A 15,716-nucleotide genomic window follows, 5' to 3' on the forward strand; every position below is an offset into this window, starting at 1 on the left:
CCCCAAGGCTACTTCTGAGCTTGCTGCTCACCCCAACACAGCCTCTGCCATGGTCAGCTGCTACAGGCCCAACCCCCACCACCTGGCACCCCACTCAGCACCCATCAATACACTGCTCAGTCCCACCTGCTCAGCAAAGGGAGAACTTGGAGGCTACTAGAGCAAAGCAGAATCACCAGTCATGGAAATCTGATAGAACTATCAGCTGACTTCTCTACAGAACACTAAAGTCTAGAAAAGACTAGAAGGAGATACGAAAAGTTCTAAATAAAAAAAGACCACCACCAAGAATACTTTATCTTGAGAGGTTATTAATCAAGTTTAAAAGAAGGACTTTTTGAAGCAAGCAACAGCTAATGGAATTTATTCCTACTACACTAGACCTATATGAAATATGGGCCCCAGATCAAATTGACGGTGTTTACAGTCAACAATATTTATACACCTTCTCCATATTTGGGAGATAGTCTCTCCCCTGATCCAGCTTTCTAGCTCTTTTTCCAGCCATGACATCATCTCCCCAGACAATAACCTGGGTCCACCTGCATATCAGATATCAGGCTCAGGAAAAAATTAGTATTGTCATGGGCCCTTTGGAATATAACCTAATTAGGCCTGCTAGCTATCTTCAAAACGGAAACCCCAAGTCTTCATCTGCAATATTCCAGCCTTTAAGTTCATGATTAGTCAACTATTTGTTTGGCTCTATGTGTTAACTCTCTTTTCAGCCACCAGGTTCCAGGTGCTACCATGATTCCAACAGGATTTCTATGGGTAGACGACCCCACCAAAATATCCTAGAGCCCCGCTTCCCCGGAGCCCTGCCTCACTAGGGAAAGAGATTCAGGCTGGGAGTATGGATCAACCTGCTAATGCCCATGTTCAGCGGGGAAGCAATTACAAAAGCCAGACCTTCTACCTTCTGCAACCCATAATGACCTTGGGTCCATACTCCCAGAGGGATAAAGAATAGGACAGCTATCAGGGGAGGGGATGGGATCCAGAGTTCTGGTGGTGGGAATTGTGTGGAGCTGTACCCCTCTTATCCTATGGTTTTTGTCAATGTTTCCTTTTTATAAATAAAATAAAAAAGAAACAATAGGAGGATTTATATACAATGAAAATATAGAATGACCTCACCCATATGAGGTAAACAACATGAGGAAGAAAAGTCTAGCAATGTGGATTCAGACTGTGGAACTGAGGTTAACAAAGGGTTGAGGGGGAGGCTATAGGGAGGAAGAGATCAAGGAAGGCTACTGGTATTATGGGATAACACATTTTGAAGAGGTGAGAAATTATACTTCTAAAATATTCATGGGCTTGTAGACCAGTTACCTCAAAAGGAAGTAAAAGCTATTATTAATTTTTTAAATAATTTATTAAATGATTTGGGCTTGTGTCAATAGATTTGAGGGCTCATGGAAGTGAAATTTTGCTCTGGACTAGATGCTGTCAGGAAATAGGACACTGAGTACTTTAATGAATATTATACAAAAGGTAGAAGCAGTTAAGTGAGGCTAGATCTCTGATTGGAAATGAAGCAGTACTCCTCACATCAGCCAGTATAGGAGACTGTTTTGTCATTTTTGTGGTCCAGACAATGTTCTTGTTTCTGTCTGGGTTAAATCTAATTACAGCATTGTCCTGATTTTTGTCCTGATTCACTGTGGTCACCAGGGTAGTCCTGTCTGATGTTGGAGTTCTGTAAGACTATTTATGCCCAATAGGAGAAAAGCATGACATACTAGGCAAAAAGACCAGAACCAAGTCAAATGTCCATCAACTTGTAAATAGATAAAGAAACTGTGATGTATACTGCAAATACACAAAGCATGAGTTTCTGAAGTATTATGCAGTAATAATGTGGTAGTATATGAGAAAAAAACTACCTTAATCAAATGATCAAAGTTAATACCACAAGTAATGACAGACTAGCTTCATCTGTCTCTTGATATGAGAAGGAAAAAATATTCTCCCCAAAATGTATTAGTTAAATGTACTTATGTGCAAACACAGTAAAGATTTTGAAAGGTATTTTAGTGGGAGAATTGGCTAAAACTTGAGTGAAGCCTTCATATTAGTGAGCAGCACTTCACCAATGTAAATGTCCTATCCTAGTATATATAGACCATTGCACTCTACTTAAGTAAGAGGTTACTGGCCTTAGGGAAACTCTGTATGCCACTTTTGAAACATTTCTGTAAATCAACAATTATTTAAAAATAAAGTAGCTTTCGGGAGTGGGGCGGTGGCGCAGCGGGTTAAACGCACATGACACAAAGCGCAAGGAGCGGCATAAGGATCCCAGTTCGAACCCCTGGCTCCCCACCTGCAGAGGAGTCACTTCACAAGTGGTGAAGCAGGTCTGCAGGTGTCTGTCTTTCTCTCCCCTTCTCTATCTTACCCTCCTCTCTCCATTTCTCTCTGTTCTATCCAACAACAACAATATCAATAACCACAACGTTAAACAACAAGGGCAACAAAAGGGAAAATAAATAAATATGAAAAATTTTTAAATGAATCATTTAAAAATAAAGTAGGTTTCTTAAATAAAATTTTTTTAAGTTTAAAGCATTATGCTAAGTGACAGAAAACAAACAAAAAGCTATATACTGCATGAAACCATTTATATATTTTGAAAACGAAAGCAAAGGCTATAGACATCACAGGCAGTTTCCTGGGACCAGGAGAAAGGGGGCAGTGGGCAGGGAACTTTTTGAAAGCAATGAAAAAATGCCACATCTTTATTTTGTGGTGAATTTTCAAAATTCAAAGGACTGCATAAAAAAAGGATAAATTTTGAACTATATGGGTGGGGGTAGATAGCATAATGGTTATGCAAAGAGACTTTTATGCCTGAGGCTCCGAAGTCCCAGGTTCAATTCCCCGCACCACCATAAGCCAGAGCTGAGCAGTGCTCTGGTGTTTCTCTCCGTGTCTTTCTCTGCATCTCTCTAAAAAAAAAAAATAAATAAAATACAAAAAAAATTTCATAGTATATAAGCTGTATTTTGATAAATCACAGTTCAAAAGAAGCAGGCGTCATCAAATTTCCTATATAATCTGTCACTACCATGAAAAAAAAAAAAAAAGACTGGATAAGAAGTTTGCATTGGACCAGAGAAGTAGCTCAGTTTGGGTCAGGGAGATAGCTCAGACTGTTATGGCACAGAACTTACATACCAAAGAAATCAAGGTCTAATCTCTAGCATGGCACTACCTTAAATCAGAGCTGAGTGGTGCTGGAATCTCTCCATTATCTCTACCACAATCATAAAAAATATATCTTTAATTATTTCTGTGATTAATAGTAGGTTACAAAATTGTAAGATTATTGTGTATAGTTCCACACCACACTCACCACCCGAGTTCAGTATCCCCACCCTCCCAAAGATAACCACTTTAGTTCTCACAAGTCTTAGAAACAGTTGGCTTGTGGGCCAGGCGATGGTGCACCTGGTTAAGTGGTCACATTACAGGTTCAAGTCTCTGGTCCCCACTTGCAGAGGGAAAGCTTCCCAAGTGGTGAAGCAAGGCTGCAGGTGTCTGTCTGTCTCTTTCCCTCTCAGTCTTCCCCTCTCAGTTTCTCTGTCTCTATCCAATAATAAATAAATAAAACAGTTGGTTTGTTCCTGTTTAAACTAAAAACTTTTTAAAAGATTGGACTACTGAAAAAGAGTGTACGTTAGAGAATAACATCATAGTGATAGTTTTCAGTTATAATCTCAGAATGCAAGATCCTCTAGCTGCTTGGAATAATTTCTGCAGGGAAGGGATGCAAGCCAGAGTCAACAGAGCCAAAAGGTTCTGGAGACAAGCAGGAAAGAGTAAAAACAAACAAACAAACTGTTTTAAAATGTCCTGATAGTAGGGTGTGGGGTGTTGCCTTTTCATCTCTCCGTCTGTCTTTCCGTCTCAAAAAGTTGGCTTGGAGCAATGAGGCCCCACAAATGAAAAAAAGAAAAATTGCCATAGGTAATGTAATCACAGTTAAACTTGTACAAGTTGATGAAAACTGTGAAGATGAAAGTTCCAAATACTTCAACTTTATTAAAAGCTCTTTTCATATTGCATTAAGTTGCCAGTGCTATAATTTTAAATTTAATATATACAGTATTATTTCTCCCAAAGATGTAGATGTATATTCCTAGTATTATTTTACAATATTTACTTATGAAAAAAAGTCAATTTAATTCAGAAAAAATGCTTCATTTGTAAGTCTTTAAATATTGGGTTGTTAGAAAAATCATGGTACATATTTTTGCATAGAAAAATATGTCATGACTTTCCCAACAATCCAATACTTGGAAACATTCTCACTTAACATTAAAAAAAAAATTCTACTTAATTCCTAAATATACTATTGTTATTTATTCTCACATATAAGCTTTTAGAAGTGATTACAGATTTAAAAGCTAATCAACAGGAACCAAGAGATAACTCATATACTTAACCATTCCCAAGGAACCAGGTTCTAGTCTCAAGTACTTCCTGAACAAGAACAGGAAGCTTCACAATGAGACAGTGTTCTGGTATCTCTCCTTCTGTCGTCTGTCTCTCTTTATGAAACTATAAGGTTAAAAAAAAACCTCATCAGTAGAATCATACATATGCTAGGTTCCAGATCCAGGATGTTAAAAAACTAACCAAATAAATAAAATTCAATTAACAAAGGCATTAATGTAAAGTAGCTGCCTAAACTGTAATGTGCTTTTCTGCACAAAAGTGTATAAATGATGGATTTTCTGTTTGATCACTGTAAAAGGAATACAAATATTCATTCTTCTCTGTACAGGAGTGGTGCATTTGCTACAAACTGAAAAAAAAGGCTATTTGAGAATAATGAGCAACATTTCATTGTAGGATTTACAAGCTTACAATTTGTATTGACTGAGTAGAATGTTACTAATTTTTCATCTAAGTTCCCCACCCCCTCCGTCACTGCTGTGGGCCAAGTTTTCAGACAGAGGGAGACAGAGGGAGCTATGATACCACAGCACCCAAAATACCCCCAATGCCATAGTATTCTCACGTGGTTTACTAGGGGTCTCAAATTTGGGTCAGGCACATGGTGCCCTTCCAGCTGAGAGATAGCTAGCCCCATCTAGGATTTTTTAATTCAAATCTTTTTAGTGATTAATAATTACTTTTATCATAACTGTAAACTTAAAATAATAAAATCTTTTTTATTTGTTCATGTTTCAACATGAACCACTAGTTTCTCTGCCTAGGAAATATAATCAATCAGCAACTAATTTTTGGAAAGATGGCTTTAGTTCTTTTATTAAGTGAATTATAATATTCTTTCTAAATGTATATGTTATTTTTATCTCAAGCCTTCAACACATTTATTAATTAGTAAAAGCTGTTTTCATATCTATCAGAATTAATAAATCAGTAAAATAAATTTGGCCTCATATTAATTACCAAAATCATAAAACAACCTGTTTTATTGGTCGCCATTCCACATAATATTTTTAAAAAGAATGTGGGAATCCTTGTGCTAAAATTTCCACTAATTTATAAGATATCCTTCAATTCTCTAAGTAAACATAAAAACAAAGTAGAAAAATTTTTAAAATGTTAACAATTTTTAGCAATGCTACCTGAAATTTTTTTCCACAATAGGAAATGCACAAATCATAAGACTATTTTCATAATGCTACCACAGAGCACGTATCAGACTCATCCTCTGCTTTTCTGGAGGATTGGTGTAGGAAATGGTTCATTCTTGCAAAGCTTGCAAACCTTACAGTCTAAATGAGAAAGAGCAGAGGACCAAAAATTCAGATTATCTAGTCCAAAAGACCACAGAGGTGAAAACTGCACAAAGTACAGTCACCACTCACTTTGCCTTGGTTTTTTCTTCCGGGAGAGACCTACAGAGAGTAAATAAACCCTTTCACCAGCGTCAATCTGGGTGCTGACAAATCCCCAAACACTGACTTTACCCAGGGTGAATGTTTTAGCCAAGCTTTCTTGGGAGTCACTTGACAAATAAAAGCAAAAGTCACCTACAAATCTGAAAGATACAATAAAAAAAAGCTATGTCGGGAATTTGAGAGAAAATCAATTACAAAAAAAAAGGGAGGGGACCAGGTGGCGGCACACCTGTTTTAAGTGCACGGGTTAGAGTGCGCAAGGACACCGGTTCAAGCCCCTGGTAGGCAGACAGGTTCAGGAGTGGTGAAGCAGGGCTGCAGGTGTCTATCTCTCTCTCTATCTCCTCCTTCCCCCTCTCAATTTCTCAGTCTCTATCCAATAATAAATACAAATATTAAAAAAAAAATAAAGTACACAGTATGTTGGAAATGAACTGCAAAATTTTACACGGGTGCCAATAAATAGTTAAAAAATAAAATAAAAAGTGGTGAGCTAAATAAACACAATGACTGGGTGGTTGGCAACCTTGGGCTGGAGGTGTCAATTCCCTCTTCCAAGTCCACGACCTGCTCAGGTCAAGGTTACCAAGCACCTTCGCCTTACTAAACCATCTGGAGAGTCTCTGTTCGACTTGATCACACACACACACACACACACACTCTCTAGGATCCAGCTGATCACTTCTGAAATCAGCTCCTTCTCCTGGCTCCCAGACACCCTCCTCTCAGGTTTTGTTCCCATCTCTCTGGATCCTTTCAGGGCTTCAAACTGCGTCCCCTTGTCCGAACCCTAATACACTGACCGTTCCCACCTCACGAGCCAAGCCCGAGCTCCGGATCCTTCCCCACACCTTTTCCCTCCAAAGTCTACAGACAGGCGGGCCCACAAAGCCCGGCGGCTGCACCTCCACCCGCCATCAGAACGCGACCCTTCTTCGCATGCACCGGACCGCCACCCCAGCCACCCACACCTGCTTCCGGGCCGCTGTAAGGGAACACTCTGTTATGCTTTCTCAGCACTTGCTGCTTCCCAGACTGGGCTGCAAGGCCGGCCTAGGGGGTCCCCCACATACGCAGTCCGCCCTACCCCGACTCGGCAGCCCCCCAGCGACAATGCGGGACTACACATGCGTAGTACGACAGGCCGACGCCGCTTCCGCCCGTTCCTTTCCCGCTTGGGGTTGGCGCTGCAGCCGGGCTGCAGAAGGAGTTCGCGGAGATCCGGGTTGGCGGGGTCAGAGACGAACCTGCAGCGGGAGGAACCGCAGCGCCTTTGGGACGTGGTGGCCGCGGGGCGGAGCGTTTGGCCTTTCAACCCAATTCTGCAGCGACTCCTATCAGAACCCAGACCTGACCGGATTCGTACCCTGGACCTTTCCCCTATCAGATTTATTTTTGAAGGATTGCTTCTTTTTCTTTCTTTGGGGATGATGGCAGAGCGGAAGCCGATGCGGCGTCTTCCCCCACCCCACCCCCCCTCTCATTTTCGTGAGCCTTCAAGGCTTACTGTTAAGATAAATCGTGAATTACTATCTCCTTGAACTTACAGAGCTGCATCCCTCAGTTTCCAGACTAGCATTTCAGAGGTTGGGGCAGCTTTCTCTGACACGCCTTTCCCATTGCTGATTAGACGTTCACCAAATTCAGTGCTGGTGATGAATTCCTTACCCAGAACCCAAAGGGAACAGCTCCAGAACCTGCAGGATTCGGTGCCCTAGGTATCTCCGCGAGCCTGATTGTCCTTCAAAGTTGACCATGATTCTTTTTGTTCGATTTAGGCTTCTTATCCAACACGGCTTTTACTAGGATAGGATTTGGCCCAGGAAGTGACAACACCCTGATCATAATAGGAAGTGGTGTGAGAAGTTGGGTACAATCAACTAACATTTATTTGACCCCTAGCCATTTCTCATGATTTGGCTGGGAATTCAAGGTACCTCCCTCCTGTACAGTGCACCAGCCCTGAGTGGTTGTGAATAGAAAAGGGTCAGGGGCGCCAAAGGGAGGGCAGGTATTTGAATACTGTAATGAAGGTGGCAGGTTATAAGCAGAAGGCTGTATCAGAAACCTGGAGCCATGAGGATAGTTACTGGATTGGGGTGGTGGTGAGGTGCTGTGTTTGTATTCTGAAATTCTAAAGCTCTGCCTCCCCCAAGTTTTATTTTCATTAATTTCATGTGAGATATAGAGTGTTCAGAGATAAAAAAAATAGAGATAGAGGGACCAATGGGACAACTCAGGGATGGAACCAGGAACCTCGGTCATTCAATTCTTGTGTTGTACCAAGTTGAGCTAGTTCCTAGCCATAATCTTATTCTTTCATGTTTAAAGCATCTAGACTTTTTGTTTGCTTTCTTTTATTTTTTAATTTTATTTCTTTTTGATGGAGGCTCCCTTTTTTTTTTAATTCTTCATGACACTGGAAGAATGAAATGTGTCCCCATGCCCCCCACTACCCACTAAAAGAGAATTTTCCAATTAGATTTTTTTTCATTTCCACCCCAGACCTCAAACAAAGTCAATCAAATAGGGAAGACAAACGAGGTTTATTCAGAAATAGAACAGAAAATAGAACAACAGGGCACATTGGAAAGTGTGTTCATAGAGATACCCACATGCACTTCCCTATTTCCAAACCTGACAGTCCTCTATGTGACCTCTGAGATTTCACACAGCCACCCACCCCCACAAACACCTCCCCCAACCCTTCCCCCACCTTCTTCTAGGTTCTGGGAGAAGAATCTATGGCAGACACATTGGATCCTGTAGTTTGCTGATGTACGCATGGTGAGCACTCATTCTAGACAACTGACCTCATTTAAAATTTTTGTTTGTTTTTACAGAGCAACAGTCAGCTCTGGTTTATGGTGGTGTGCAGGATTAAACCTTGGATTTTGGCTCTGGAAGTCTCTTTGCATAGCCATTATGCTACCTACCCCATTTAAAGTGTCCTAAATGTTAGCATTCATACCAAGATATCTCAAGGATAAGGATCAAAGCCTTAGCCTCTTCCAAATGCTAATTCTTCAGATTATGAAAGACCTGTGGAGTTACTGCTTGTGTTTGGGAATTGGGGTCCTTTCAACCACACTTCCCTAGACAGATGTAAAATTTTCTCAGCTTCTGCTTTATGATATGCTTGAAGCTTTGTCTGAGTAGCTATTTCTCCCTGGGCAGAAATTCAGTGCAACAGGTTCTTTTCCAAGAAATCTAGTAGCAACTCCCCTTTCATAAGAACATATCTAACCTATGAAAAATGCCCAGAAGTCCTTTTCCCTGCTCCATTGTGGAATTAAAATATTTCAAACACAACCTTAACTCTCTTTTGATCCATCAAATTACATTGTCTCACCTTCATACTTTCTTTTTTCCTTTTTTAGGAGAGGGGGGGAGAGAGGGAGAGAGAGAGTGAAAGGGGAGGAGAGGAGAGGACTGGAGAGGAGAGGGTGTTATGGGGGGAAAAACATGTAATGCAACTCTCCAGTGTTACATCTCAAATGTAACCAAAGAACGAGATCAAGGCCACATGGAGGGCAGGGAATGAACTATTTTGTTGGCCCAAGTCCCATCAGTGTCCAGCGGATACTCTTGTTTTTCCATTTGTTTTATTTTGTCACTGGGATTTCACTGCTTTAGGTTGACTTTTTCAGGTCAGAGAGACATAGGGAGAAAGGGAAAGATACCACAGCACTGAAGCTTCCTCCAGTGTGCCGGAGACTAGGCTTGAACCTGGTTTGCACACATAACAAAGTAGATGCATTCTTCAGCTGAGCTATTTTGCAGGCACTTGCTTTGAAGACTTTATCACCTGAGTGAGGACAGAAAGCTTCTGTCAATTCTCTCATGGGAATCCCTTCCATTTCTTCCATTTCTTGTTGTTTTATTGTTATTATTAATGTCATCGTTGTTGGATAGGACGGAGAGAAATGGAGAGAGAAGGGGAAGATAGAGAGAGGGAGAGAAAGATAGACACCTGCAGACCTTCTTCACCGCCTGTGAAGCAACTCCCTGGCAGGTGGGGAGCCAGGGGCTCGAACCAGGATCCTCATGCAGTCCTTGTGCTTTGTGCCACGTGCGGTTAACCTGCTGTGCTACCACCTGTCTCCCTAGAATCCCTTCCATTTCTATGTCTTCTTTCCTGACAGCAAATTATAACTAGGCCTTGATTAGTTAGCCTACTCACACTAATTCTCTACCACCCATCCCTTCTCAGTTGGTGCATAGTTAAGATATCTGATTGTGCAAGATGATGCAAATTTTCTTCGTTCTTGTAGTGCTAGCTCATTTCCTGGCTTTAAAATAACTCATCTTTGTTCTCTCAGGTAGAATGTTATTTGAGAGATTTTGCTTTCATTCTCTCTGGTAAATTCTTCTTTCTTCTTTCTAGAACACTATTCAACTGTGGCTGATAGTGGTGCAGAGGATTAAATTTGGGACCTTGGAGCCTTGGGCACGAGAATATGTTTGTGTAACCATCATGCTATATCCCCCCACACTCTGGTAAATTCTAAATACATCTTGCCTCTGTCTCCAAGCTCCTGTGTTTGACTTCAGCCATGCTTCAGAGCACAAGTTTAAGAAGACATATATGGTAAGGACACCTACACTGTAACAGCCAAACCCACGGAATGTTTTTCTTACGTGTCTGAAGATGCAATGTGGGGCTAATTATGTATACAGTAGCAGTAGATAACATTCATCCAGCTTGTATGTGTGTGTGTGGGGGGGAGGTGTGGATGTATGTGTGGGTGAGCACTCATATCAGGCACCATTCTGAAAACTTTCCATAGATTTTTACTTCCTTAGATCCTTAAGACTTGATTATCGCCACTTTACAATAAGGAAATTAAAGCATAGGAAAATGAACTAACTTGTCCAAGGTCACAAGCTGGCAAGGACAGAGTCAGGATTTGGTCTCAGGCATCCTAGCTCCAGAGATTAAGACACTGTGTCCCTCTGTCTAGCATTTCTCAGCCTAATGGTCTTATAGATTTGCCATCAGGATCTTTGTTGGCTATCCTGTTTGCCAATTTCAGAACCTAAACCGAAAGTTGGAGACAACCAGAAATACTGCATGTAATATTTTGATAGGTGATTGTGTGTGATACTTTCTTTGGTTCCCTGAATTGTTTCTGTCCTCTCTGATGTCTTTTCCCTGGTTAATTTTGGCTATCTTTCATATTGGAGACTTATTTCAAATAGCCAGATATCCTTGACTGTCTTTTTGTAAATAAGACTTCAAAAAATGTGACAGGATATATATATATATATATATATATATATAACATTTGAAGAGAGGGATCTGCCTGCTACTGGACCTCACTATAATGTGAAATAGGACTAAAGCAAGGCCACTTGAACCAGCTAGCTAAGTTATGGTTGCAAAAGGAGAGTTCTCTATCTATCTCTGTCAATCTCTCTTTCTCTTTAGTGGGCCCTTGGGCTTCACTGTTTTGGACTGACTTTTTAAAATGTATTTTTTATTAGTAATTTAATATTGATTTACAAAATTATAAATAGGTATATAACTCCACATCTTTCCCACCAGAGTGTGTTCCCATTCCCTCCATTGGAAACTGTATTAGTTCTCCCAAGATCACAGATACATCACTATTATTTGTATAACCATATACATCTATTTGCCCATTTTTCTATAATCCTGTTTTCTTTTCCTTTCTAAGTCACACCTACTGCTTCTAAGTGTCCTTCCTTTTTTTTTTTTTTTCCCTCTTCTCTCTCTGGGTCCTGATATAATTGGAGTTCAGAGCACTCTGGTCATCTTTCCCTAATATTTCTCCCCTTCTGGAAGTATGGACCAAAATTCTTTATGGTGTTCAGAAAGTGGTAGACCTGCCTTCTGTAATTACTTCTCAGACATGAATCCAGACCTGAGTGTTGGCAGGTCAATCCATACCCAGAACCTGTTTCTGTCTGTCCCTAGTGGGGTAGGGATCTGGAGAGGTGAGGTGAGACACATTAGTGAGGTCATCTGCCTAGGGAATTCAGGATAGAATTATAGTAACATCTGTAACTTGATGGCTGAAATGCAGTAAGATATAACGCAGGACAAAATGTTTAATGAACAGGAACCATAAAGTAGGAATAGACCTTATGGGAATAGGGATTTGGAGGTAGGACTTTCATAACAAGAGAGGAGAATTCATCATCAAGCTTCAGAGGAACTTCTGATTTTCCATAAGGAGTCAATGTAACTGGTGACTTCCAGTTAAAACTAGTACCCATTTATCATTCTGAAAATCCTAGGGCCCTGATAATTATATTCTAAATCAACTCTGCCTGTGTTCTATAAATGAAACAACATAGTCTGGATGACAACACATCTGCTTGCAATATGGTTTGCTGAATATTTTGAGAATATTGTTGAAAACTACTGCTCAGAAAAAGAGATTCTTGTTGGAAATATATCCGTTCATTGGCAATGTGTCTGGTTGTCCAGGAGCTCTGATGGAACTGTGTAAGGAAGTGAGTGACTTTTTTTTTTTTTTGTAATTGCAACCACATTTATCACTGGGGCTCAGATCTACCGCTCCCAGTGGCCACTTTCCCCACTTTTATTTTTTTCTTCATAATATTTGATAGGACAGAGAGAAATTGAGGAGAGGGGAGGTAGAGAGGGAGAGAGAAAGAAAGACACCTGCATCACTGCCACTTGTGAAGCTTCCCCCTGCAGGTGGGGGCTGGTGGTGACTTAAGCCCAGGTCTTTGAGCATGGTAATGAGCTTGCTTAACTGGATTCACAATCATCCAGGGCCCCAGTGAATGATGTTTTCATGCCTGATAACACAATATTCAACATTCTGCAGTCCACTAGTCATGGGATTACCTTGATCTTCAAGTCTTACTATATAAGTACATTTTATAAAACTAATAGCTGCCAGAGATGATGATTACTCTAATAGGTTCAGGAGAGAATCAGTTGAAAGCCTTTTGAATAACATTCACCATTCCAGATGCCATTACAAACCTTCATGATTCATGGGAGAAGTTGAAAATGGTATTCACAGGAGTTTGAAAGAAATTGATTCCTGTTCTCTTGGATAATGTTGAAGGGTACAAGATGTCAGTGGAGGAAGTGAATATAGATGTGGTGGAGATAGCAAGAGAACTGTCAATACAATTAGAAGAACAACTTGGGGGTCTGGCGGTAGCACACCTGGTTAAGCACACATATTACCAAGTGCAAGGGGTTTGAGGTCTCTGCTTCCCATCTGCAAGGGGGACTCTTCACAAGTAGGTGAAGGTCAGCAGTTGTCTATCTTTCTCTCCCTCTCTCTATCTCCCCTATCCTTTCAATTTCTCTCTGTCCTATGTACTAAAAAAAAAAGGGAGTTGGGTGGTAGCACAGTGGGTTAAGCACAAGTGGCACGAGGTGCAAGGACTGTCGGATGGATCTTGGTTTGAGCCCCCAACTTCCCACCTGCAGGGGGGCTACTTCACAGGTAATGAAGCAGGTCTACAAGTGTCTTTCTCTCCCCTCTCTGTCTTCCCATCCCCTCTCCATTTCTCTCTGACCTAACAATGATGATATCAATAACAACAATAATAATAACTACAACAATAATAAAAAACAACAAGGGCAACAAAAGGGAAAAATATTAATTAATTAAAAAAAATTAAGTGAAACTTGATGTGGTCTAGGAGGTGGCACAGTGGATACAGCATTGGACTCTCAAGCATGTGGTCCCAAGTTCAATCCCTGACAGCACGTGTACCAGAGTGATGTCTCGTTCTTTCTCTCTCTCCCCCTATCTTTCTGATTAATAAATAAAATATTTTTTTTAAAAAGTAGAACTTGAATTTTGACTGAATAATTGCAATATCATGATAAAACTTTAACAGCGGTACTGTTTCTTATGGATGAGCAAAACAAAGTGATTTCTTGAGATAAGAGTCTATTGCTGATGAAGATGCTGTGAATTTTGTTGAAAAGACAACAGAGGATTTACAATTTATGTGAATTTAGTTGATAAAACAGCAGCAGGCATGAGAGGATTGACTATAATTTTGAAAGTAGCTCTACTGTGAGTTAAATCCTCTCAAGCAGCACTGTATACTACCAAAATGTCTTTCCTGAAAGGAGGTGTGGATCAATGTAATGAACTTCATTGTTGTCTTATTTTAGGAAATTGCAACAGCTGTCTTGATGTTTAGTAATCACCACCTGGATCCATCAACAACCATCGACACTAAGACAAGAGGTTCCAATAAGATTACAATTCATTGAAGGCCAAGATGATGGTTAGTGTTTTTTAATTATAGACTACTTTTGATGTTATGTATGCGCATTGCTTTTTTTTTTGGACATAATGTTGTTGCACACTTAATAGAATATAGCATATTGAAAATATAACTTTTGGGAGTCCGGTGGTAGCACAGAGGGTTAAGCACATATGGTGCAAAGTGCAAGGACCGGTGTAAGGATCCCGGTTTGAGCCCCTGGCTCCCCACCTGCAGGGTGGTCGCTTCACAGGTGGTGAAGCAGGTCTGCACGTGTCTATCTTTCTCTCCCCCTCTGTGCCTTCCCCTCTTCTCTCCATTTCTCTCTGTCCTACCCAACAATGATGACATCAATAAAAACAACAATAATAACTACAACAATAAAACAACAAGGGCAACAAAAGAAAATGAATAAATAAAATTTTTAAAAAGAAAATATAACTTTCATATGCACCAGAAAGCCAAAAAGATTCATGTGACTGACTTTATTACATTATTAGCTTTATTGTTATGGTTTGGAACAGAACCTGCAGTATCTCTGAAGTGTAACTGTGTGCTTCCTTAATATTTTCTCTGTCTATGGCCTATCTTATTCATTTTTATGATTATATTTCAAAGAGCACAAGTACTTTTCAATTTTAATGAAGCACCATTTATCAGTTTTGTTTTATGGTTATGAACTGGAGTTTTTGTGTCAAGTAATCTTTGCTAATCCCAAATTATTTTTTCTTTATATTTTGTATTAAAAGTGCAGTATCTGATATGACCACCACTCTCTAAATATGATTATTTAAAGTTAACTAAAGTAAGGCTGGCTGTGGGCTCTCGCTGTGGGTCCCCCCACCCACCCTGGCCACTGGTGGCGAGGGTCAGAGCGGCCCCTCAGGAGTCCCGGGGTAACTTTACATGTCGGGGGCGATGTGCGCAAAGAGACGAGAATCACAGACTCATTCAGCTCCAGGAGCAGCCTCGGAAAGGTGGGCGACTCATTTTTTGAGAGAGAAGGCAGGCAAATTATACCCATTGCACAGGGAGAAGGTTAACCCAAACACAATGCAACACCATGCATAGTCACATTTTGACCTACGAAGTATTTGATCACAAGTGGAAAGTTCCCATAACAAGGTTTGATCAGAAGCTCATAATACAGTTTTCCCTGGGGGTTAATTACAGGCACCTGGTGGGGGAGGAGGGGGTCGTTGAGTAATAGGAGTTTGCGGTGATTTTTCAAGTTTGGTCAAACATAATGTACAGTAATTCATGGCCTTTATTTTAAGGGGAGAGGAGGGACATGTGCAGAAAGGTAAGCCCCCATTCTGGTATCCATCATTAGTTCATGAAGTCAGGAGAACCTGCCTTTCTCTTGACCCAGTTGTGGGGGGTTGGGGGGTATGACTTCATGGAAACAATGGCCTGGACTTTCCGGGACAGTGGGCCCATCCTCCAACAGCTGGCAAGATAAACTCACTTGGATAGTGTGCTGCTTTGCCATGTGTGCAACCCAAGTTCAAGCCCAGCCCCTATCACACTGAAGGAAGCTTTGGTGCTGTGATCTCTCTCACTCTCTCTCTACATCTATTTTAAAAACTGGAA

The 15,716-nt window shown here is 40.7% G+C and overlaps 1 protein-coding gene and 1 long non-coding RNA gene across 6 annotated transcripts in view; one reads left to right on the top strand and one right to left on the bottom strand.

The window, feature by feature from the left end:
- SIRT5 (sirtuin 5) overlaps positions 1–7,674 on the bottom strand; it is a 51,363-nt gene extending 43,689 nt beyond the window's left edge. For 2 of the 5 annotated variants that reach the window (XM_016195292.2, XM_060189340.1), the window contains exon 1: positions 6,973–7,103. In XM_016195292.2, coding sequence (XP_016050778.1) covers positions 6,973–7,014 — 42 coding nt within the window. In that variant the 5' untranslated portion in view covers positions 7,015–7,103. Of the gene's footprint in view, positions 1–6,688; positions 6,916–6,972; positions 7,104–7,553 lie in introns of those variants that run through there. The other 3 variants (XM_060189341.1, XM_007539262.3, XM_016195291.2) reach the window with 3 other exon arrangements.
- Positions 7,126–15,270, top strand: LOC132538059 (uncharacterized). The gene is made up of 3 exons (XR_009549472.1): positions 7,126–7,603; positions 8,612–8,672; positions 14,029–15,270. It is a non-coding gene; the product is annotated as an uncharacterized LOC132538059 (long non-coding RNA).
- The last annotated feature ends 446 nt before the right edge of the window (positions 15,271–15,716 follow it).

The sequence above is a fragment of the Erinaceus europaeus genome, chromosome 4 (genome assembly GCF_950295315.1).
Source record: "Erinaceus europaeus chromosome 4, mEriEur2.1, whole genome shotgun sequence".
Taxonomy (NCBI): domain Eukaryota; kingdom Metazoa; phylum Chordata; class Mammalia; order Eulipotyphla; family Erinaceidae; genus Erinaceus; species Erinaceus europaeus.